The 26,546-nt window shown below is 43.4% G+C and overlaps 1 protein-coding gene across 2 annotated transcripts in view; it reads right to left on the bottom strand.

Annotated features, from left to right (window-relative positions):
* Positions 1-13,047: 13,047 nt before the first annotated feature.
* The window catches only part of cskl (c-src tyrosine kinase-like), a 56,073-nt gene continuing 42,574 nt past the window's right edge, over positions 13,048-26,546 (bottom strand). For both annotated transcript variants that reach the window (XM_074661760.1, XM_074661768.1), the window contains exons 5-13: positions 25,976-26,195; positions 18,668-18,761; positions 18,053-18,118; positions 17,835-17,934; positions 17,618-17,708; positions 16,642-16,715; positions 15,761-15,956; positions 14,903-14,989; positions 13,048-14,550 (exon numbers count right to left, since the gene is read on the bottom strand). In XM_074661760.1, the coding sequence (XP_074517861.1) occupies positions 14,368-14,550; positions 14,903-14,989; positions 15,761-15,956; positions 16,642-16,715; positions 17,618-17,708; positions 17,835-17,934; positions 18,053-18,118; positions 18,668-18,761; positions 25,976-26,195 (1,111 nt within the window). In that variant the 3' untranslated portion in view covers positions 13,048-14,367. The remainder of the gene's footprint in view (positions 14,551-14,902; positions 14,990-15,760; positions 15,957-16,641; positions 16,716-17,617; positions 17,709-17,834; positions 17,935-18,052; positions 18,119-18,667; positions 18,762-25,975; positions 26,196-26,546) is intronic.

Genomic DNA, 26,546 nt, shown 5'->3' with positions numbered 1-26,546 from the left:
CTCAGCGGAGTGGGGAAATATTGAAGCACAGACCGGGCTAAACACACCGCTAATGCAAATCTAATACGTAGTGAAGAAGGCAGAGACAGACGAGTGAGTTTCAGTGACCTTGGTCAAAATTCGACTGTGTGTTGAAGATTTGATCCCATTCAGGGTTTCAATGCCTCAATGAAATAATATGAAAATATGATAGTAGTTCATTAATGAAGCCAGCTGAGCAGGAATGAACTCCTGACTCTTGACCGTCACCGCTGTGGCAGGAATAATCCGCAGCAGAGCGGCTGCAAAGAGCACGAAAGCAGTGATGTAAAACTGGCCTCAGGCTGGATGAACAACAAAGGTTGCGTGTAATTCTTATGTAAGGTGTGTCAGTGGACTGAGGTCACTACTATCGGCTGAACCAGGGGTCGGATGGCAGCCAATCCAACCCACTCAGTCATTCAACCAATCAAACAATCGAGACAGAGCTGACGTCCCAAAGGAGGAGCAAACCCCACTCATTAAATCACAATTTTACCAGTGTGCCATTTCTCCATGTTTTTTTTTTCCTTGCCAGAGACTACCTTTACATTACTGGGAGCAACGGCATCAATAACATTCGTAATTTCAGAACTGAAACGATCTACAAGATCGTTGACTGAGACACAACGACACTGTCAAAGTCAGTGCAGATGATAGACAGCAGTTCAGCAGAGTCATCATTATATTTAGGCGGCCTGCAGATGTTTAAGAATGCAGCTCGACATGAGTATCTCAAGTGAAGAGCAACATATTCACAAAAAGCAAATTTCCCATAAGACACCTGCTTGCACTGGATAGAATTATTAAAGAAAAACTCCACCTCCTTCCTCCTTATGCACTCGCTCATAAAACTGTTGGGAGGGGTTGACTCACTACTGCTGCGCCGTTATCTGCCAGGTTTCAGTTCTGATTATGATAAACAATCATTAATTAAAAATGACTTGACCTGATGTTTAATAAAACTAAATTGTGTGTGTCAAAAGCATTCTTTACCAAGTTTTTTTTTGTGACAGGTCTGAAGATTGATATCAAATCTGAAAAATCCAGATGAAAAGCCTACTTCTGGTTAGTGGGGGCCACTGTACGAGGCAGTGGGTCCATGCCCAGTAGGAGAGGCATACTTGGGGTAGTAGAAGTGGTTCTATAGCTGTCTGAACTGATGCTGAGCTTTTGATTTGAATGGCAGTCATTTGAGATATTGCTTTGCAGTTTTTGGGCATCCATTAACATCACATTGAGTTCCTTAATCTCTGATCTAGGTCGTTAGAGATATCCCTAAGAGACATCTTTTGGCGACCTTGCTGGCAGAGCTGTTCTCTCTTTTTGTTCGTTATCTGCGATGTTTATCTGTTTGGTGTCACAGATCGTGCTTGGTTGTGCGCAGTGACTGGGGGTGTGAATTTAATGCCAGCGTTAACCAGCGTTTTAAATAGGGGTGAGTCTGTGTGAGAGGAGAGAGCGAAGGGAGGAGGACTGATCCGAGGCTGCTGTGCGTCAGCGTGCATCATCTTAGGCCTGGCTGATGGCTGTCGCAGACTGAGCCAAAAATGGTGCATCAGTACTCCAGATCTGCATCTGCCCTGAAAACAGGCCTATACGTCCCCCAGAATAGATTAAAGGTATAAATGTATATTTTACATGTTTACAATGTACTTTTTTTTAATTGATTTTACTGAGCCACCACGTGTTGAGTCCCAACAGTCTGCTGAACCTGTTGATCCCTCTGTTGACTGTTGGCAGTGGTCCACCAATGAAAAACAAACTTCCAGTTTGTCCTGACAATTAAACAGTGAAAATTAGTCAGATGGTGAACACTGGCACATTTACATATTTGTCCTAATCAATGAATGAAATGAACAAAATCCTACTTTAGTATTTCTGATTGATTTCTGCATTAGTGGCCCCCACATGTAGAATAATTTAATTCGATGATTATCTACCAGAGTTACAGGTTGAATCGTTTCTTTAGATAGATGGTTCTTTCCCATTTGCTCCACATGAGACTCTTCATAATACTCCCATGTCCAAACATATAGTCATCTCCGCTTCCATCTCATTGAGATCTTTTAATGGTTTGACTCAGCCCGTTCTCATTCCCAGGGCATCAAATACCAAGGCTTTGTCCCGGCCGTCGGTGTATGATACCGCCAGCTTTCATCCAGGAGGCCGCTGTTCGTGTCCCGTGTGTTAACTTTCACATTACAATCAGCTGTTCGTTCATGTCCCGTGTTCACAACGTTCAGTTTCATTTCCACTTTACAAACGTAGTTGTTTTAAGACCAACCGTGTACCACAAAGTGGTTTTGTTGCCTAATCCTAAATTGACGCTGAAGGTAACTATAGTGTTTTTGATGCCAAGAATAAAGTGACGCCAAAGGGCGTGACAAAGCGGCCGTATGTGACGAGTTGGGATGAGTTTTTTTATTTTTTATTTGTAATGTCAGGGTTGACTGTGGTCCAGGTTGATGCCCACCTTTGGATGGCTGAACTGAATCCATACATTTTGTCCCTTCTTGGAGTAAAATATTGCGTTTGTCTTTAGGTTTAGCACCCAGATCATCCTAGCATGTAGAGATCCCATTTACAGCACCTCCACTGGTTTCATTTCAGTGAGTTTCGTGGAAAGTTATGGTGTCATTTAGAAGCAGCTGTCCATTAAACTTAACTTACTGACAGAAGACATTGGCAGAATGTCGTGGAGTTTAGAATAATTCTCCATTGTGTGAATATCCTCGTCTCGAGTGCAAGTCACTGTTTGGGCTGCGTTAATGTGGGTAGCAGAAGGCAGTTCAAAGTAGGTAATTGCAACCCAGAGTTGTCATAAATTATCTTCCCAATTAGCAAACCTCCTTAAATGTGTTGTAATTTTGAAGCAAATTAATAAAGTAGCCAAAATAACAGCTAAGCAGAGAGCAAGCAAGAGGAGTGTGTGCACTGTAGAGCAGGGGTGGGCATATTGGTAACACTATTTCATTTCTGTTTTGGTTGAAAAGCTGAATATCACAATCATTATATTTCACAGAGTGATGCAGATAGCCAGAGTCATGCAATTATACAACATCCACAAAGGCAGCGGTGGTAGCCCGCTGTGATGATGATTTTAAATAGCTGCTATTTAATGATCACATTATCACAGTTTCCACACAAAGCGCTCTCTAACAAAGCAGCAAGAAGATCCACAAATCAGCACCGCTATACATCAGCCATTGTAAGCCACTGAAGCAAAGTGAAACAAAGGTGAAAGGGTCAACCACCACCCTGAGTGTACTTCATTCTAGACAAACAGAACACAACAGCAGCATCCATATTAACAAGCTTTTATACACCTCACAACTAAAAACAAATACTGTATTTTGCCTTCTGTTTGGCGACCGTGGAGAACGTGTATGCTCGCTAACAGCTTGCTTTGCTGCGGCTGTGTGATTATACATGTCTGTTCACATGTGAGTTGCCACGATGCATCAACTTAATTAATGTGAATGTGCTCGGAGCAGCCCGGAGTCATTCCTGCCCACGGTAGAGAGGCTGTTACATCACACACACACAAACACAGGAACACACACGTAGCTATTTGGAGACATTTTCCTGTCTGTGTATGTGGAATCATGTTCTCCATGTAATATCCAAGACAAATCCCTGTTCATTTGTTGCACTTGGTTCCTCTTTTGCCTTTTTATTTTCATCTTCAGAGGGGTATAGCGTCTGAGCCGTGGAGCTGCAGCTGCTGACTTCTGGCTGCATTCATTAGCTCCTGTGTTTGTAGGAGGGTCTGGCTAACAACCCCGCGCAGGCTTTCAGCCCTCATCTGTGTCTCTCCTCCCCCTGCCCTCCGTGCCAGGCTGCAGGAGTAAAGCTCAGACGGTGTGTGTGGTCCTCCCCCCCCATGGGTGCACAGGGGCACCACTGGGTGGGCAAAGGGAGGGGGGTTCTGAGTGCGCACAGAGCCAGTGGTGCCTTCTTTCAAATGTTGTTTTGCACAAATTTGTCCACACAAACAAAGGGAGATCAATCTAATTTTTTTTCGTGAAAGCTGTTTTTTATTATCATGCGAGCCTTTGAAATAATACAGCTCCAGAAAAGTGTTTATACATGTTGCTGCAGGAGTGAGTTGATGTGCTCTCTGACCCCAAGGCAGTCCTTAAAAAATCCAAGAATGTAGCTGTGAACGTACAGTTGTGACAAGCCCTTTGACTGCACGGTTTTATTTGCAGTCTCCAAGGCATTTCGTGAACCTTAACATTACTCACGGTCGGCTGCAGTTCCTCATGTGTCACAACCGTTTATGGTCTGTCCTCCTTGGATGCTCGCTAACAAGTCGCCGAAACAAAGCCCGGGTCATTTGTGAGGGTGGAAACCCCGAGACTGAACGTTAATTTTCATTTTTTGCGACAGAAAATGTTCAGACGTCTCCATCTCAGTTTATCATTACATCTCTACAACTGTCACACCAGGCGTGTCAGTGTGGACAGTGCAACTCTTTGTGGCTACAGTGAGTTCACAGATAACTGTGATTATATTCAGTATTATTAATTCTTACCTACAATCTTGCATGTAATCACTAGTTTATAATATGTTCCTACTAGGTTTTGGTGAGGTGTAGTGTAAAGTTTAGCACTCCTGCTATAAATGGTACACAAGGACGTTGTCTGCTCAGGCAGCCTGCCACCCAGCCTGCTGCTCGGCTATAAAAAGTGATAACAAACACCTACTTCTGAACGACAGCAAGCCTGGCGAGCCTTCAGTGTCAGACGGTTGGTGTGACTCATACAGCGAGGATTCATCAAACCTCACATCATCTGCCAGCTAGGCCCCGGCCTGTCAGGAGAGAACACTCTTTCAAGCTGAACCAACAAACTTTGCACACTAGCGTCTCCAAATGGCTGAAAACAAATCAAACTTCAAAACCCAGAAATCCTGTATGGTGACGTCAGTAAACTGCAGTCACCGACCCAACCAGTTTATGTTGCTTTTATACCGCAGGATAAAGTTAAAGCTTCAGTAGGCATCTTTGGGCAAAAATTCCATAATAACCTTTCAGCATATTGCAATTCAAGTGTTCTGAGAGATAACTAGACTTCTGCACCTCCTCATGGCTCTGTGTTCAGGCTTTAATAACTCTAGCCCGTGACGGGAGACTTTGGCCTATCAGAGGTCATTTCAGAGAGAGATTGTTCCTATTGGCTGTCCATTCAACGGAGGCAGCTGTCAATCACTCGTGAACTCCGATCAAACAGTCAAACTAGGCAGCGCTGATCAAATATGAATCAATATTCTGTACTACTGCTATACTGCACTACTGTAATGCTTATTTCTCTCCTCAAATGTTTTCACAAACATCATTTTAGCTGTAAAATGAGAAAGTTTGCTCCGGCTGGTGGGCGGTGCTTGGTATTTCCTGAGCTGATCTCAAGTGTTCTTGAGCCAGACACTTAACCCCAAATTGCTCCCGAAGGCTGTGCCATCAGTGTGTGAATGTGTGTGTGTGAATGGGTGAATGCTGACATGTAATGTAAAGTGCTTTGAGTGGTCGGAGGACTAGAAAAGCACTATATAAGTCCATTTACCATTTATGAGGGAGAATGACGTGCACAGGTCGGACGTGGCAGATGAGTGGGTTGGAGAGCAGGCAGACAGGTAAAAGACATAGCAATGAGCTATCTCAGGGATATCACATAAGAAAACAGGAGAGCAGCCTGACGCATTAAATACCATGGTAGCTGAAGCAATGATCTGGCCAGGAGTGGTTGACAGGCCGGGGTAGATATACTGCTGGCTGATGAGACTGATGAGAAGCAGGTGTGCAGACTGGGAGGGATGATTGGCTGATTGCACACAGGTGTGTACAGAGTGCTGCAGGGATGACGTATTTGTGTAGGCCAACCAGGAAGTTAGCATCGCCCTGGTTCCCTCGACAAAAAGCCAACGGGATTGTTCCATTGTGTTTTAGATTATTGCAGAAAATAAGCTTTGTGGCAAACAAATGTTTATGATACTCACTGTAGCCTATAGGCTTTGTTCAGCAAGATAATCTTCAGAAATTAGCACACCTTTTATGATTGTTGAAGTGTGAATGTAATCGCCAGAAGTAAAAAGCTTAAGTTAAGTTATAAATTAATTACACCACGGTCACATGAATGTGAGTATACACAACGAGGCTGTAAAGGCGGACAGGTCGGCGTGATGACGTTTAGTAGTCTCATTTAGCCGCTTGTTAGCAACCGCCTTTTATAAGACACAAAGGCTTCAAAATTCACAAGTGTGTTTTTTATTGATGTGCTTTATGTCGTAGAACAAAATATTAAAATCTCTTCAGCTTGTGTTAACCACATACCTTATTTCAGGCATCTTACTAAAAACCCATTCAATAAACCCATTGACTTCCAGACGAGGGAACCGGAGGTGCTAAAATGCTTACTCATTTCCAGGTTTCAGGACACATTCCTGTAGCACTGATGAGCAGAGCTGGGAGCAAGGAAAGCCAGGTGGACCACGCCCACACACAGACACAGACACAAGAAACACTAGGAAATAAGATGGACCATGGCCATGGCTGTGCCGTCAATATATAACATCATATGGAGGGTTTAGCACTGTAAAACGCATTAAATTCACTTGTTACACTTCTTAGTAGCACTTCAATAAGTCACAACACTTGCATGGTCAAACAGAGGACATACTCGTATGAATTTGCTACATTTGTGCAAAGCACTGAGCTAAAAAACATACCTCAGGGATATCTCTCCTACACTGGCAAAATTACACAGCTGAGAGAGGGCAACCAGGTCAATGAAAGCCAACACGTTCTCATCCCAACTCCTCACATACCACCGCTTTGTCACGCCCCCTTGGCCTCCCTTTATTTTGGGCATCAAAACCTCTATGGTTACCCTTGGCGTCACTTTAGGATTAGGCAAAAAAAAACACTATGGGGCTTAAAACTACTACGTTTGTACGGTGAAAACTAAACTCAACGTTGTGAACACGGGACACGAACGAACAGCTGATTATAACGTGAAAGTGAAACTTAACACACGGGACACTAACAGCGGTTTCCTGGATGAAAGACTTGTGTTTGTTGGAGTGTCTTTTTGCTATTTAGACTACGTCACCATGATAATGCACTACCATGCACATGCGGTCGGACTGGCAATACGTAAACAAAGCATATAAACTGAATTCAACACACACGGAGGGGAGTGTGGCTTCATTCTCTGCTCAGGTGGACATTACTCCTCTATATCTTTACATAGCAAATAGTTGTTTGCTGTTATAGCTCTGAATTTCAAATTCAGCACCTTTAAAGAGAGCATCTTTAATATTTAAATTGGGTGGTTTTACATTCTTCTCTGATGCAGCTTTATTTATAATTTTAATGTCAAAGTCATTCCTGGTGCAGTTTAAATGTCTCTCTTGTGCTGCCATTGTCTGTATTTTTTCTAGACAGTGAGGAGGATACTGTAGGCTGGAAAGTTACTACGTGGAGTGGAGTGCTATCATAATGGTGGCTCCCAGGGGCCGCGGGGCCCTTCACCCTCTCCTTATTGGGATGTGTGCTGGCACGGTTCCCCCCCGCTGGCAACCAGCAGGCCGGCGGCCCGGGGCAGGGGGGAGGTGAAATATCAAGAGCAAAATGCAAATTCATGCTGACAAGCGGTGCAGAAAACATGTTCTCTGCGACTCGGGGAACCTTGATATTTCACAAAGTCAAATGAACATGTCAGCCAACACTGCAGGGCAACTATTGGGTTATTTAAAGAGGAGGTTCAGAAAAGCAGGCCGGTGTTACATCACAGGCAGTGGGGACTGTTTACATGCAGCTCAGCGGACAAGGCTCGCCTTTGTTGTGGTCGTTATCCTCCTTCTCCAGTCTCCCTCCGTCTGTGAGCCATCACTGACTCTCGGAGTGAGACACTGCGAGGGTGGGCCGATAGAGGAGACACATACTGGCCCACATTAGTCCGTCATTATCATCACTGCTGCGCTCTCGTCCTCTGCATCCGCTGTCGGACCCAGCACCCGCATGTTATCTGTCTCCAGCACTGAGCTCCAAAAAACACTATGTGGCTCACAGCTCGGGCTTTGATCAGCAGCAGGACACCATCCAGACTTAAAAAGTGTGTTAGGAAGGGATCTCTTCACTGCTAATATGGAGGGGAGTCATGATTACAACAACCAAAAACTGTTTCACTACACATGTGCATGTGGATATTGTTTTAAGATCGACTGGAAATATGTAAACCGATCCTGTGAGGGGTTGAATTCATGTGCTGTACAGAATGTACCAAATGTAAAATAGAAATTTTACATAAAACATGTCTGAATAAGCCATGAGTTCATTATGCATTTAATTCATAGCTGAATATCCGTTCCTTCAGTACAGGAAGTCCTGATGACGCTCTCCGACCCGGTGACGTCTGAGCTCGCCCTCCCTTCTGTCTTGAAGTTTATGAGGTCATGCCTCTTGCAGTCAGACATGAAAAAAACACTGAGCTCTCTTCTTCCAACTTCCAAATGTGACGTTAGGACGTCAACATTTACGCGGCAGACAACTGATGATGCCGTATCAGAATAAATAGAGCATGCAGTCGAATCCACTCTGTGTGCTGCACATGGCCAACAGGGGGGTGATTCAGGCTGCTAAAACCTCCGACACCACTACACTGCTGTGACACAGCACAAGGGCAAAAAAAGTGGCACCCATGTCTGAAAGGCTAACATCCCTGTCTGCGCAAATGTCCCCAAATAGAGTACTAATTGCAACAGGAAACTGCATATTTTTAGGGCCGTTTAGCAAAGTGGCGAGCCCAGACAGGAAAAGGCATGTGATGCGACCGAGTGATGTGTCAGTGTGAAAAGATCTGTCACTGTGAAGACATGTGCACGTTTGACACAGCCAGCCGCACATTGGCCTGATAATGTCAATATCATTTCCTTCATCTCCTGTCAGCTCGACGCCCGCTCCTTGTCACTGGAACGAGCTGGAAATGGAGAACTCCCACACTGACTCAATGACAGTGCTGGAGCTGAGAAACAAACCACTCAGTGTCAATAACTCAGAGGAGACTTTCTCCCCTGCAATCTCCTGCATCTCCGACCTGTCTTTAAAGGAATGGTTCAACATTTTTGGCAAAATGCTTTCTTGCACTGTGAAGCCAATCACTAACAGCAGGAAGAGTACGTAAATGGGTGAAACTCTGAGAACCGGTCAAAATAACACTATCTTCTAACCTTCACGTGTGGTGTCGGCTTACAGTTTATGTTAGCCATCTTTGTGTTTTGTGTGTGCCACTAACCGTCTTGGAAAAGGAGGAGTGAGCGGTGGGGTACTCAGTTGGTTGCAATCTGCAACCACAGTACTAGATGCCACCAAATCCTACACACTGTGCCTTAGAAAAGCCTGAGAAACCTGTGAAAGTGTCAAAATGACTCCCCTCTGTCGTCATCATCTACTGAGGTGCCCTTGATCAATTCTTGCAACTTCCAGCTGCTGCAGAGTAACTGACTGGTATTACTGGTTAGTAATATAAAGCAGGGTTGTGCTGCAAAAGCTACGATGCTGCTTGGAAAGAAAAGTCTCCCTGAAAACAGTGATGGTGGAAAAACTGTTAATGCTGAGTGATCCGGGCCAGAGATGTGTGTCTTCCTGGTGAGTCATGTGGCTTCAAGAAATCTGCCATCATATAACCCAGCAACAGCACATGAAGCCAAAGCTTCATTCTGTCACACATGTATATCTGCCAGGTCCGGTACGACAATGAACATGCTAACTCCACGAAAGCATGTGCAGCCCTCAGCATCTTCCTCGGACTCGGGCCCCAAAAATTGTGTCGGCGTAATCAGATTAATTCAGAAGCTAATTTGTTGCTGTCGAGCGTCCCTGGCTGCCGCCAGTGTAGCACAGATCCATAACTTATCGAAAGCTGATTAACACATCAACCCTCCTGCTTGTGCCTACTAAGAACGCCGAGCGCCGCGGTTGTCAGGATTACTTAAGTGTGAACGAAAGAGACCAAGGCATCCAGACGCGAGAGCTGTGTATTAACTCTCACTCCTGTCACCAGCAGCTCTCGTCACAGTGATACCTCTAGTTGGGCTTTACATTTTAAAATATATCGTTAAATTACAAGGGTTTACAGTACCATGGATGTAAAAAATTAAGGATATGGTCGCAGATAGTCTGGAGGCGAGAGAGCATCACAAGATTGTGTCTCCAAAGTGTGTCCATCTTTGACAGAGCATCCTTGAACAAGGCAATTTAAAGGATGCAGCTGACCTTTGACCTCTCCAGTAGGATCTCCAAATCTATTGTCTGAAATCTCGAGCAACTCCTTCCCAAATTGAATCCAAGATTGAAGCTCTGTGTTGCTCCCTTGGGAACTCAGACTGTAGTATGCCTCCCGGTGGTGACTTTTGGCAGTCAGACATCCAAAAATGTTCCCCCAATCGGCTACGGAGCTCTACTATTTGCCAGTGAGATGAGGAGACAAACTGAGGGGGGAAGGGACCTCTGCAGCGGGGCCTGTCTCGTGCTGCCGTAGCAGGATGGTAAACTGGCGTGATAGGTCCTGACAGCAGCACAGTCTTAGCCATGAGCACAAACTGCCTTGCTTACGTAACCAGCCCGTTGTTACCGCCCTGTCACTGTCATTAAAATTCATGGGAATCACATGAAATCACCCCAAACACTTGTAGAAGACGCCGGGTTTGGTCAAAGTCAAAAAGAGATTCGAATGAGTTAAAGTGGAAGCCCTAGATAGATTCAGTGAGACTAAAAGATTGCTGGTCTCATCCCACCCTGTGAGTTACACTGTGGGCGAGTGGACGTCCTCCAAAGAAGAGCAGAGGTGGCACAGTTGAACTCAATCTCGTGTTAAGCGCTGGGAACTGCTCAGCTGACGTAACACCAACACTCCTTCACACCTATATGGTTGCTGCTGACACTTCACCACCTGTTTGTGGCACTTCTGCTATCAAAATATGATCACTGGAGGATTTATTTATAGCCGATGTACTGTAGCTGTGAAGAGATTGGGCTCTGAGACAGATGCGAGACAAGCTTCTTTAGAGCATCGGTTCACAGTCACTTTGTCTCGTGATTGCTGGCGCTGCGCTGAATAGTTAATATCAAAGAACTATTTTCTCTTTTCAGGTTGTTTGATGTGATTCAAGGGGAGAGGGACGCTAAGAACGAGACAGCGTTTTTACAAATAAGACAAAACCTGTTGAGAAATTAGCAGTGATGACAAATTTTCCTTCCAGTAAACCATCTCAGACCATCAGCTAAAAAACAGATACATTTGTTTAAAGGATGGGTTGAGATTTTTTCCAAATTTGTCTTAATACAGTACTCACATGCTCATATGTACACTGAATGAGTTCTTGCATACTAGCCATGATGAAATCCCTTCATAGCGTCTCCACTGTAAGAGATTGAGGACAAAATCTAAAGTGTGTTTTGTACAAAACTGATTTTAAATTCAAATATTTTTTACCCCCAAATTCCTTCTGTTTAAACGCATGCTTTTTGTGGAACTGTGGATTTGACCACCCCCATCTCTCCCATTGTGATCGCATTAGTAAGGAGTCATTTATTTCTATTATTTCAGTGTATATATGGGCATGTGAATATCGTTTAAAGACAGCCTTGAAACTAGTATTACCGCCTCACGGTTGTACGCCTCTGCCAAAAACCATTCATACACACCATCAATGTCTGTTCAAAATGTCGTCACTTCATCATTTTATCCTGTTAGACATGTGTGTGTAAAATTGTCATAATTGCCATATGAATTCTAGTGTTACGGCTGAATACATGTTTTGTGAGGTCACAGGAACCTTTAATCACCAAATTCTAATCAGTTCATTCTTGAGTTCAAATGGTCATTTGTGCCAAATTTCAAGAAATTCCCTAAAGGCGTTTCTGAGATATCACGTTCAAAAGAATGGGACAGACAGACAACCTGAAAACAATGGTCTTGTCTAGAAGGTAATCCGCAAATTGCAAAATCTGATCAGAGATCTGCAAAAACTTGCAAAAAAACTCGCTGCCCGATGACCTATCCTAACATTAACTATTAGAGATCAATGCCTGACCTTAACCATCTCGTGAGAGTTTCCCCAACTTGCGGTTCCCTTCTAGACACTACCCATAAAAATGTGAACCTATCCTTGTGGAGTGTATTCCATCCATCCTAATCTCAAATGTTTCTATAGACGTTCTATTACAGACGGCTGCAAACCATGTTGTAGTTTGAAAAGTGTTCTTATGGTCTCCATTTTTAAACCTGGATGGGCCAGGACAATCTAATTGGAGAGAATGAATGAGAAACCTTTATCAACTATTACTATCAAGGTAACCTTGAGCAAGGCACTTAACCCTGATCTGCTCCAGTGCAGCTGTTGAGTAACCTGGCGTTGTAACACACAGCTTACAGGTGTGGTTGTGTGGAAGAATATGAACCAGATTAGTTCTCTGACAACTGTCCTGAGTTGAATTAGTTAAAAGGACCAGTGTGTAACATTTCTATTGGCAGAAATGGAATATAATATTAATAAGTATATTTTCTTTAGTGGGTAATGACCTGAAAATAAGAATCGTTGCGTTTCATTATCTTAGAATGAGCTCTTTTTAGCTACATGTGGTCCTCTCCTCTTCACGGAGCTGGCTGCCATGTTTCTACAGTAGCCCAGGACGGACAAACCAAACACGGCTATTCAGGTTTTTGCGTTGGCCACCGTAGTTCTCAAACACGCTTGGCCCACGGGACCTTTTAACAGAAATTTTGTAATTTAATTATGGCCAAATATTCATTGTCCTCCTGCTGAATATTTCCACTATGGACTGCAGGGGATGTAATATGTTGTTTAAAAATCCAATATGTTAAACCCTAAGAAGGTGTGCATTCAGATCTCACCCTCACACACACACACATGGAGGGAAAGATGCCCGTATGACTCCACTTGATACCTTAACACACACTCACTCTCTATCACTCACATACACACACACACACGCTGATACAATGATGTAGGTGTTTCCACACTGTTCAGATGGAATGATTTATTCATAATCATGATAGCATAATAAAACAATGAACATTGAAAGCACTGACAGTTGAACCCAAGGCCTCTCACACACAGCATGCACCACCCCGACCCCAGCGTTCACAGAGACACTGAACATTCCTAAGAGACGCCGAGAGACTCCCGGCTTCTGAAAGTCCTCCTTTTTTTATTCTCCGGCCCAGTCAGTTTTTTCCTTGTTCTTTTTTTTTTTTTTTAATCCTTTAAATATATTTTGATATAAAAACAAGCCCACGTATGATGAATCAACCATGTTTGTGAACTGCCTCTCTCACCCCCGCCCCCCCGTCTCCTGTTATTATCCCCCAGACTGTATTGGTTGGAGGACGAACATGATACTGGCCCCCCCAAAATCTTCTCTCTTCCTGTTCACGCTCTCTTCATGGATACGTGGGAGAAAAAAAAATCCCAGTCTGATAGGGTGATGGTGGAGGTGGAGGAGATGGCACTAAAAAAAGAAAAGAAAAATGGTTTGATAACCTCCCTGAAAAAAAAAGAAAGCAATAAAAAAGATTTCTTAAAAAAAGTAATTTAAAAAAAATCAAACTACAACAGTCCAATTGAAAGACGTGCTGGAGGGAAGTCTGGAGCTCTGTAGACTGGAGGCACTTTAGCACAGAGCGAAGGCCCCACACCTGACACCACGCCGAGGGGAGGGAGGAAGGGAGGGAGGGATGGAATGACGGAGAGCTGGGCTGAATTCATGCAGAGCCACTTGGTGATACAGAGATCCAGGAATGATGAAGGGAGGGGGAGAAGAAGAAAGAGCACCTGACAAACGTGGAGGAAAAGGCCAGCCTCCCCTTCAGTTAATGCCATGTTCAGGAGGAGGAGGAGGAGGAGGAGGAGGAGGAGGGGAGGAAAACATAAGAAAGAAAAGGGATCTTCCAGGTGGAGGAAGAAGAGAAACTTGGACCAATAGAGAGAAGAGAGAGCGAGTGAGCAGGTACAGAGGGAGGAAAGAGCAGTGGCCCGTCGAGAGAAGAGGAAACTGTCTGGCAAAAGCTATACAACACAAACAGGAAAACAGTCCTTGTGTGGAAGCGGAGGGCGGCTGGCGGACGCCTTGAGGTCGGGGGAGGGGGGCACAGTATGGCAGTCCCACAGGTCAACAGCCTGGGCAGGCAGGAGGAAGGTGCTGTGGTCCCTCTTCTTCTTCTTCATCTCCTCCTCCTCCTCCTCCTACTTTACAGCTGTGCTGGGCTGTGTCTCGCCCCCCCCTCCTCTTCCTCCCGTGTCGTCGCCAGCCGCCGGGCCTCCTCTTCACAGGTAGAGCTCCTTGGCTCTGATATGCTGCAGCTTCTCCCTCAGCATGCGGAAGGAGGGCCGCACGACAGAGTCCAGGGTCCAACACTGCTTCATCAGGTCGTATACCACGGGCGGGCAGCCGTCTGGGGCGTCCATCTTGTATCCCTTCTCTACCCGGGGCACCACCTCTTTCAACGGCTGAGAGACAGACAGAGCAATGTTGAACATGTCGATCGATATTAAGCTGATGCAACTCAACTGCACCGAACCATCCCAGGCAAAGGTTACTTTTCACAACAACAAATTACTAATAAATGTAACGAGTGGTGAAGCATGCAGAAATAATTAAATTCATAATAGAGTACATATTACGTGTCACATTTTCATCACCTGCTCCAGCGGTCTAATGGCACAAATCTAATTATTTTGAGGTCAGCACTAAAAGGTACAAGACATTTCACTAATCCAGTACAAAAACAAAATGTGTACACACACTGGTCCCAGCAATGAAGCCTGCCATCTGCTGGAAATCTGGTGCTCAGGTACTTACAATTCTAGGGTAAGGCACACGCCCAAAGGAGTAGATCTCCCAAAGTAGGATGCCATAACTCCAGACGTCTGACTTGGTGGAAAACCTCTGTCAGACAAAAAGAAAAAGGGGAGCCATAAATTCACATATCAAACAAAGGCGTTCAGAGAGCAGCTCAGGTATGTTTGTGCTTCCTAAATCCATAAAAAAGTGAGTCTTGGTTTGTTTGTTTGTTTTGGTGCTATTTCAGGAGTTCAAGTGAGGAAACATGAATCGTGTGACGATAAACTAAAAAGTTACACCAAAATGTGTTCAGTGAGTTGGAATTCCTTGTCAGCGTAGGCTCCAAGGAGCATGTGCACATGCAGAGTTGAAAGATTAAAGATGAAAATGCAGGCTGCCTCTTAGTTAAACTGCTGCTAGGCGCTGGGCGATATGACGGTATATTACGTGCAACAGTAGAAATGTGTCCGCCGGTAGCGATTTGGCAAAACCGTTTCCACCGCGGTAGATATTCTTGCGTAATTCCCTGTTCTCGCAAAGTAACGTGATTTGGGCAGACGTGGATTAGGAGAGTGAAGTAGAGCGGGAGGAGGCGATCCAACCAACCCAAGATGAGGGAGAACTCTGGTTACATGATTACCAGACAGTTGCACACTAGTTTATTTTATTTTGTCATCTTTTTTGGCACGTATAAGTGATTTGTGACTATCTGTAGCATCCGCCATTTTTTTGTACTTTTAATTTTCTCTTTGATATAAAGGAAATTTACGAGTTAACCAGACCTGATGTACAAGACAGGTACAGATTCTCTGCCATGTCCAATGTTTCTTGCTTAATGTGATGTCAGAGCAGTGTCAACTCGTCGCCTAGTCTCACCTTCTCTCTTAGCGCTTCGGGGGAGGTCCATTTGACGGGCAGCTTGCCAGTGTCCTGTATGGAGGAGGCCTCCTTGGTGAGGCCGAAGTCGCTGACCTTGGCGATGTTGTCGTCAGACACCAGCACGTTGCGAGCTGCCAGGTCTCTGTGGACGAAGTTGTTGGCCTCCAGGTACTCCATGGCTTCACACACGTCACTGGGTGACACAACGAGATGATGAGCGGATGACTTAGACAATAACAACCCACAGGTGGGCGTCTACTCCTTAATCTATGTGGACATATTTGTGGCCACGGTTAAGACTTGCCAAACACATCGGAAGACAACTGCAGTGCAAATATAATAAATGCAAAAAGATGGTGAAGGATAAAAAAAAAATCTAAAATTCGACACCTTTCTTTTCCTCCTTTACTTGCTTCGTGTTCTTGCAGTTAAAATCAAATCCATTGCACATCTCTAACAACTTCATTCAAGGGTTCACACTGAAAATGAATCATTAAACATTTCCTTGTGGGTTCATGTTTTCATGCCTACTGAGTGTTTACACTTATGTAATGGTTGCACTCATTTTTACTTGTGCCGGGTTACAGCACCAGCTAAATGACTGTTAAATTAAATATAACCAAAGACATTAAAGGCACTTGACTTGCAGATGAAGCAGCCATTTATCAAGGCAAACACCCTGCGTGATGGTTGCTTGTGCAAACAAAGGGTCCTTTTATGTTCCCAGTCGAGAGCGTGACACTGTTCTTCTTAAACTCTATTCAGATCCTGACAGCTAAAGAGCAGCAGTTTAGCTCTAGACCCTGAGCTGTGCTGATTAAACGTGTGTCTTTTCTACAAATGTCATAAGCACTCGAACAGAGATGAAGAGGACTCACAGTGAGAACTTGAGTAAGCAGTCTCCGCCGAGCACGGTCCGTCCTCGGGAGCGGAGGTAATCCACTAGGCTGCCCTGTGACACGGTTCAGAGGAGGAGGAGGACATTTTTTAGCATGGATGGTTCCGGTGAAAAACAAATCACTGACCCCGAACGTGTTGGCGTATCCTCAACTGAGCTACATGGGGCCACACTGTGTTACAATTATGTTTTTTAGAGCATGTCAATTTACAAATTAAAACTTGGAGGTGGCTATAAATAGAGAAGTGAAGTCTCCCCTTCCGGTGTCCACCATGGGACCTTATTTCGGAAAAACATGTACGGCAGACAAATATTTTTTTTGATCTTGTTTGAATTGTGCCATGATTCACACATATGATGTTTGTCAATTTAAAAGATAATTTTTCAAGTCAAGAAAGTTGCCGTTTCTCTATATGTTATTCAAATATAATTTTTTTATTTACATTATACTTCTTATTCATTTGTTTGTCACTTTTAGGTGTTTAATATTAGCTTAAATTGTAGTATTATAAAATGAATAGTTCTACATTTTTGGGAAATACGCTTATGTTCTTGCTGGCGGAGAGTTAGATGACAAGGTTGCTACTACTCTCATATCTGTACAGTCAATTTGAAGCTACCGCCAGCAGCAAGTTAGCTCAGCTTAGCTCAGCATAAAGACTGGAAACAGCTAGTCTGGCTGTGACAAAATCCACCTACCACTATCTCTGATGCTTTCTAGTTCACATGATGTTTGTTTAATACATATGTTACGTTGTGTACTGTTAGGTGTGACACTATTTCTTGTCAGCAAGCAGTTGCCAGGCAACCAGCGGAAACTCCAGGATAGCCAAGTACTTAATCTTCCGTAAAATGGCTTCGGTTTTTGTACGGATTAAACAAACCAAATAGCATATTTTCAATACTCTTTCCACATGTTTTTAAAAATGTAAAAACTTGTAAAAAAAACAACAAACCTTAGCCATGTACTCTGTGACGATGTAGAGACTGCCCCTCTCCTCCACAATTACCCCTAGCAACTGCACCAGGTTGTTGTGCCTCAGTTGCCTGTACAAAGCAGAAGCAGAAAAATCAGATGAAAAAATAGCCTGCGATAGAAAAACAACTTTATATTTGAAAGTGAAAGGTGTGTCAGGTAGTGTGAAGGACAGAGCCATAGTTAAAGGATCTTACGTCATGACGGAGGCCTCGGCGATGAAAGCCTGCGCTGTGGCGTCGTTTTTGATGCACTTGACCGCCACCTTGGTCCCTCTGTAGTCTCCCACCATCACATCTGACAAGGACACAGACGGGGTGGAGTTTTAGTACAATAAGCGAGGCAACCTCAGTTATTATGGCTCTGATGTATGAAATTAAATGGTGTAGAGATCCTTGTGAAATAAATTCATCACCTCCAAACTCCCCTTTGCCAATGGTCTGCAGGAGTTTCAGCTCCTTTCTGTTCAAGGCCCAGCCGCCTGCCAAGAGAGGACGGACAACATTTAGCGGAGTTGCAAGTAAAACATTGACATCAAAGAACAAGAACTACTTAACTATTCATAAAATGTATTAAAATATGAATTAGTGAGTTTCCCATACATCCCCTGGTCAGTTCTACTTTCTAAATTATTTATCTCCTCATTTGGGAGGAAAAGTGTGTATTTATTTCATCATTTAGCTTTTTCCCAGTGCTCTGGTGTGAGTCTTAGCCGGGTCAGATGGGTAACATGAAGAGGAATGAAGAGCGAAAGGAGCGGAGGAAGACTCAGATTGACCTTGGGAACTGGTGAGGCCTCAGCAGTCGGCCCGACTCCCCAGACACACAAAGATTAATTAACCTCTGTTGATTAATGCTATTAGGACAAGGATGATAGCGGATAAATGTAGGAGATGCAGGCTTTGTATGTACGCTGTGTGTGTGTGTGTGTGTGTGTGTGTGTGTGTCACAGACTGAGAGGTTAACGTGACAGTTTATAAACACAATAATGTCCCTGTGGAGCAGTGTAATGAGCTCAGTGTGTCCTTACTCCTGGAGAACTCGTCTTGTGCCGCCACTGTACCCTCCATCAACTTGGGTTTAATCAGCCGGGTGCAAAGGCCGTCGGCGTCTTTGGTGTAATGCTGCGGACAGAGTTAGAAACAAAAGTCAGTATGTATGTAGCCCCAGGGCAATTTGTTCTGCCCCTGAGTGCCATTGTGGCTGGTTTCCTGGTCTACTACCAGTTTCCTGGTGGTTCTGCTCAGAATAAATATGTTTTGGTTAATATTTACATGTTCAGTTCAATATACACATACAAGGTGCTTCTCATTTTGTCATTTTTCGCCTCCTCGTCTCCTCGATCCTCGATCCTCCGGCTGTGACCCGGAAATCGATCTCAGTCCTCCATCTTGAAGGACGTCCAAATTCCTAAAATGCGCATCGAGGAACGAGGAGCGAGGAGGCTTGCTGGAGGAGCTATGAGCGAGGATACACCAGTGTATCCTCCAGTGTTTCCTCCACGGAAGTTTATCATCGACAGACACGCCCCCTTATTGGATATCAGTTATTGATTGGACGCTGCGCCGATCAGACTGATCCGATACATCAACATCACTGGACTTTTATACCGGAGTGAAGACAGATCACAGATTAAACGTTTTATAGTTTAGTTGTCTTCTGATTCACCATGTAGTTATAACCTGTGTTAACTGTAGGTGTTCCAGCAGCAGGAGGACCTGCAGGATCTCTGCTTCACACACCGTCACTGAAGGAGTCTGACACTGAAAGGGGTTTATAAAAGCTGACAACGAACAGACTTAAAATAACTTTCTTCATTTATTAGAAAGAGTTTTCTTTTGATCATCTGTTATTTCCCCCATTCACTTTTATTATGGATGCAGTTAAAGTCAGAGAGCGAAGGAGAGTCTGTGTTTTATACCTTTTACATCATTTATCCTCATTTCCATTCAGTCACACGAGGCTGATAATTCCTGAACGTCTGGTTTGATATGAGTTATATCATTTCACTTTTCCCTGAAACATTCAGCCTAATACATAACTTCTACTGTCAGAATATCAATAAATACAGACGCTAGTAATGAATAAATGATATAAAGATATTGTTCCAGTAGAGATGGTTCCTGGTCCTCTAAGCAGGACTCAGTCCACAGTAGAAATACAGACTGCAGCTTGTTATTCATGTGCAGGTGTTTGTTCAAAAGATAACAGGCTACAGAGAGAAACACTGCTGCTCTGATAACTCTGTTTCTTTATTAATATACAGTTCAGACATAAACAGCTGTAAAAGCTGACTGACAGCTGATCCAGCTGTGATCAGCTGCTGCTGTCATCAGAAACGGACGTCGCTTCATGTCTCTAAAAACATATCTCCTCGTTTCCTCTGTCCTCGAGTCGTTTCCTCGCCTCCTCCGCTCGCATCTCCCGTGGGCGGGACTAAGACGCGAGGAGAAGAGTCGAGGAGAGGAGTCAAGCCGTATAAAAGAACAAATGGGAAAGACCCCCAGTAAGTTGTGTCACTTTAAATAGGTTGGTTGCAGTGTACTTGGTGAGCATGTGGTTTACTTTGAGTACAACCTATGTTGTTTAATTGTATTACATGTAATTGGTTGTTTATGTATCATGGCACTTTACCTGGTTGTGATTGGCTGTGGGGCGGGACTAGCGAGCAGCGGGGGGTCGAGCGAGAGAAGTGAGGGAGCGGCGCAACGGAGAGGTTGGAGAGAAATGAGTGGAACGAAAAGAGATGTAGTAATTAGAGATTTATGGTTTAAAGTGTGTTTGTAAATTATAGTGCTGTAAAAACTAGAGCATAGGACTGCAAGCCAGTGAAACGCCGAATGTATACGTTGCGAGTAGTTAAGTGGCTATCAACGCAGTAGCTGATATTGCGCTGTTAGCCTTTCCAGCTGGACTGCCCAGATAGCGGCTCCAGGTGACCTGGATAAAAGCCTGGTAGCTCCTCTGGCAACGCGGGAGAAAGAAGATTTCACCCATCGGACTGCCACGGTCAGCTATCAGCCTTTCTAGCTTTTTGTACTACTCTTGGAGGTGCAACATTAGGACTCTGTGATACAAACTCTGCTACGCTAACGTGAGTACTCAGCTTTTATTTGGCTGTTAGAGCGAAACGGTCTCGACTGTTTTTTGGCCACCACGTTCCCAAGCATCGACCAGGCCTGCAACGGGGGTTGTCGTAAGAGTTCATTGCATATCCTTTGGTACTGCTTTATGTTATTTTGGGCTAGACCAAGTACATTAAAGGGTGACTTATATGCTAGTGACCCCAGAAGGTTAAAGGAACATAGAAGATTGACTTGGGTTAATACTGACTTGTTTATCTCTGTGAAAGGTCAAAGTACTATTTTCTTGGTATACTATTATTGAGAGTATTGATCATTCCCTTTTAGTTAATAAATTGAGTAAATTGTTGTGGACATATTTGTTATGTGATTTTTATTAGGTATAAACATAACCACAGTGCAGTCACATATAAGAAATAGGGAGGAAATAATTATGGGTTATTAAAATAAAGCAACAACAGGGATAAGGGTTTAACTAAAGCCAACCTGGGAATTAAGTTTTACGAACACAGGGCGCTACCTTTATAAAAAGGTGCAGAAAGCGCTACATGAAATAACAATAAAAACCCAGGGCTTCATATTCTGACTTTATATAAATCTATTGTTTAACAGTCGGCAGTATATACTGTAAAAGTTCCCTCTCGCTCTGCTATCTCAGACCTATGTTCGTCTGATGTTCAAAATCAAAAGAATCTGAATCCGTATACAAGCTTTTGATATGCAAAACAAAAGTGAGACAGTTGTTTCCACCAACGCTCTACAGAAGAACATGAAGGCAGTGATGAAAAGAAGATTCAGGTGAGAGTGGATGTGCTCCATTGATTTAATATGTACGAGATATCAGCGGCGGTTTGCCTCTACCGGAGATAGAAAGCACGAGAGAACTTTTATCAACACGCATCAGTGTTAAAGAGGATGGCGGTAGTCTTGAGGGAAAACAGAAACCCTGCCTCATTTCCATACAAAAGATGGAATAAAATGGGGGGAGATAAGTAGAACAGATATACAGCATATCACCATGTGTCAGGACTGAAGTTTCGGGAATTTGAACAGACATTTCATTTATAATTGAAGTTCGTAACTCGTCGTAGTATGGCCAATACAAAAGAAAATGTGATTCATTTTCAACCTCTCCTAACTCGCATACTTCGTACAACCTGTAGTCCTCCTGGGTGTTTTTAAATCTACCAACTTCAAGGGCCAGAGGAAGGATTCCTGTTTTTAACTGTGCAACTAAAGACCTTTGACTCCTGATAAGTTTGCTATAACATAAGATTCAGAGCCATAATTGTGCTTGATTTGAATACATGTTGTTCATTTTTGTTTTAACAATATCTCTTTCTGTTGTCTGTGCAAGTACCGTGCTCAACCGCCTCAATTCAACTCCGACTCCAAGGGGAATTATTGGGGGGACACACACAAATTTGTACTTATTTCATGAAAAAAGAAAACATATAACATCATTTATAACAACAAATTCACCTATATACCTGTGCTGAGTTGCATCCAGCACTCTAATCATAAGGTCACAACTTGCAAGCATAACTTGCAAGCACTTTTTTCCTTTCAGTTTGACACTTATCTCGTCGGATATGGATGATTTAGATCATCAAAACATCACAGAAAGCAAATTCTACTACACACAACCGTGAATAGAATGAATCCAATTCACCGAAACCCATCTGCACTGCAATCACACATCGAGTGAGGTGACGGGATCAGTCTTTTGAAATGAATGAACCTCTGCTGAAGATTGACAGTATGCGTACGGCATCTGAAGGAGGCTCTAGAGCAGCTCTCCTGCTGGGAGCTGTGAAGGTTATTGTGGGAACCAGCAGCAGCAACAGCAGTGGAGGAGGAGGAGGAAGAGGAGTGTGTGGGTGTGAGAGAGGTCAATGCATCTGATCTTTCACCCCCAGAAACACACAGCCAACCAAACAACCCGTCAACATCTGCTCATCAACGTGAAATCTGGTTAGACATTGGCATAATGAATGTCTCATTTTGACAAAAACAGTGAATCTGTGTGTTCCTAACAAACACCAAACCTCTGTGTGACCACATAATTAATAAAGCAAAAAAAAGGAACTGTTATACAATGTTACACAACTGCAGCATGGCAAATTGACCACAGTGTAAGTTACCGTGGCAACCACCAGGGGGCAGCATGGTGACGGAGGGGTCCGCTCCACTACATTATTCAGCACTGACGCTCACATATGCAGCCACATATGTCAAATAAAAACCGCACCACCCTCGATCCAAACATATATATATACTTATATACAGAATTACATGTTTAGATTTGCTTCACCATCCATCAGTGATGTAGATATGTCATTTTATATGTGCAATGTTTTCATCATATAATGTAAAGACTGAATGTTGCATTATTAATACTGTTTGTTTAACACATTACAATTACTTAAATTTAGTCTTTTAATGCATGAAATTATATATTTTTTTGCACAATGGTGCTGGATAAATCAAGAACTTCCCATATGTAATTAACACAGAAGGGTGTAATCACAGTAAAAATACTAAATGGGCATTGTAAGCTGAAAATACATTCACCGTGCTGTTACATATGGAGCCGTCTTTGTTTCACTTCTGCAGTATCGCTGTATACATGTATGCATAACGTCACTGTGGATGTTGTGATTGACACTATTTGACAGAGAGGAGGCCTGGGTGTGTCAGTATATATATGTATGCGCGTAGTGTGTATATGCTATGTGAAGCCTGCTGAGACAGGCCAATAAGAGCAGGGCAGGCAGAGCAAGCCGGATAAACACACAAGAATGCGAGGCATCCTCTCATAGCCTATTATAGAGAGAAAGAGAAGACACAGGGGAATGCAGACAGGGGAGAGGATAAAGACATAGTGAGACCGAGGGAGAGGAACGCAGGGCGGGGAAGCAAAGGAAGAGGTTGAGATGGATGACAAAGAGAGGAGGAAAGGAAGCAATATGCCAGCCAGGTATACACCAGGGAACACAGAAAGAGAAGGAGGTGGAGAAAGGAAGTGGAGGTAGAACTGAGTCCTGGGGGGTGTGAACGAGAGAGAGAGAAGAGATAGATTGTGGGTGACTGATAACAAGAAAGCATCGGGGATGTAGATGGTCTCAGTGCCAGCTGGCACATTCATGGCACAACGCCCCGCAAGGCAAAGAGATGGGGTCCAATTAAAAGTGTGATAGCCGCCAATCCAGCTCTTCTTTTTAACGGAGAGGATGAAAGACCCCTCTCTCTCTCTTTCTCTCTCTTTCTCCCTCCCTCCTTCCTTCTGCCAGTATGTCTCCTGTCTTCCCCTCTCCCCGCCATGTCCTTCCTCTGAACCGGCTCTCAGATAACAGGCAGTGAGTGAGAGGATCAGACAGCTTTCTGAAGAATGTGAACATGTACTCGAGTCTGAATTTTAGGGAAACTCCGTGGGGACACTGAATGTCTGTGAGTGTGTGTGGGGGTCATAAAAGCTCATTATGTAATAATCAGCACATAATGCAATAAAACCTTGAGCGCACAACATAATAACAGTTTTGTTTATAATGTAATAAGTTATTACATTATGAGAACATTATTACATTATAAACTTCAGCGCATAATGTAATAATAAAAAAAAAAAAAAAGAGTACTCTCCTTGTGTCTTAAAGCACATGAACACTTCTAGTTGGAGTCCTTAAGTTAAAGCAACTGGACTTTGTCTGTTTGGTCTTGCGGACATGAAGCCTCTTGGATGTGAGGCTACAAGATATCTAGTGACCTGGACAAAAGAGAACCTTTACAGAGATGATGCCGAATTTAATATACTGGTGATTCTCAGCATGTGAAATAATTGTTCAATAATACATAACTATTCCTGGAATAATTGCTTTAAATGAACTACTCCACTTGTGTCATGTAAAACTAGAGTGTTCCTGTGCTTTAAGAGGACAAGGAGAGTTCTCTTTTATAAAATTACTACATTATGCACTGAATATATTACATTATTCAACTTGTTTTTGCTAAGTTTATAATGTAATAATGTTCTCATAATGTAATAACTTATTACATTATGAACTAAACTGTTATGTTATGCGCTCAAGGTTTTATTACATTATGTGCGCAGTTATTATGTTATGAGTTGCTACACCTGTGTTTAGAGAGTTATGTAATCATACTACTGCATGATTGATTGCATTGGATCTAGATGGATTTCTGCCATTTTTTTGCTACTCCTACAAATTTTGAGCAATCGTAACCAAATTTGATACAGAAAACAAGCCGGAAAAAGCTCCTTTATTGGCTTGTTGATGTTCCATATAGTTTTGCTATAGCTGGCCCTTGCAGTTAGCTCAAATGCTGTGGGCAGGGCTTATATTACAAAACAAATCTCATATCTCCTGAATGCTTTGTGCTACTGCGACAACATTTGGTGGACATGTGTAGATATGATATCTGAGTGACCATGACGAATTTGGGATTAGGAAGTATTCTCTGTCTGAACGAGCACTGCACTAGTTTTTTAAATTACTGACAAATATGCAGATTATTATTTCTTGATTGATCGTTTGGTGGGGAAAAATGCCCGTCACAAATTCCCAGAGTCCAATGTGATGTCTTGGAATTGCATGTTTTGTCCAACCAATAGTCCATATCTTAAAAATATTCAGTTTAGACAACAAAGACCAGCAAATCCACACAAATGAGAAGTTGTAACAGGAGAATATTTGGATTTTTTGCTTGAAAAATGACTTAAACTAAAATAGTTGCAGCTGTTTTTTCTGCCGATCGACTGACTTGCTTCAACGCTCCAGTCTTCCTGAAGAAGCTATGATGTGGTATAACGTTTGTGGGATTCATATTCTAAAATCAAACGTTTCTGCCACAGCAGCTGTTTCAGGGCAGAGTGCGTTGCCAGCAACCTGAAAATATTGCCTTCATCTCACTGACTTTCAGGAGAGAGGAAGTATCTTCTGATTATTCATAAATGAAACAATAGTGACATTTATGAACAGAATGTCAGAGGTTTCATTTTCTTACAAACAACAACTCTCTTCACATGCTCTCCTCCGTGGTTGAGCTGAACACTCTGTGACTTTCACTTCTCACTATTATCAAGACAAACCAACCAACTGTAACTGATAATAAGTGGCCAATTATCCTTTTCATCTGCCAGACTGAAAGCCAAGAGTATTATGGGTATGAAGAGTATTATGGGAAGAAAAAGTAGGAGCTTAAATGGCAGCGACAGTATGTTGTCCACTGTCCCTCACCTCAACCAGCTGCATGAGGTTCTCAAAGTACTCCTCCTCGTCGATGGTGAGCTTGCCGTTGTGGTAGATGATGCGGTAGTGCTCCACTTTGCCGTCGCAGCTGACGCACAGGGTGTAATCGCCGGGGTAGTTGGTGCTCTCCCTCACCAGGAACAAGCCCGTCTCCGGAGGGTAGAGGAGCCGCTCGGCCTGCTCTCGAGTTATCTTCCCGTGGAACCAGCTACGAGGAGGGAAGACGGGGAGAAAAATTAGTGACAAGACGGGAAAACAATGGAGAGATAGTGTGAAAAAGAAGAAGAACAAGAAATGAAGAGGGAAAAAAAGTGAAAGGAGAAAGAGATACGAAGGAGGAGAGAGTGAGTCAGACATCAAAATGACAAACGGGGACAAAGAAAGTGAGGAAAGAAAAGGAAAAGAGAAAGAAAACTAGTCAAGGGATTGTTTGAGATTCAAAAACGGACATGTACTGTTTGCATGCCCACACACACACCCACACCCACACCCACACCCACACAAGTTGATGTAACAATTGTGGACTATTAAGAGTCTGATCCACACATGTGCCAGCTCT

Source organism: Sebastes fasciatus, chromosome 2 (assembly GCF_043250625.1).
Source record: "Sebastes fasciatus isolate fSebFas1 chromosome 2, fSebFas1.pri, whole genome shotgun sequence".
Taxonomy (NCBI): Eukaryota; Metazoa; Chordata; class Actinopteri; order Perciformes; family Sebastidae; genus Sebastes; species Sebastes fasciatus.
This window is presented reverse-complemented; position numbering and strand designations above follow the sequence as displayed.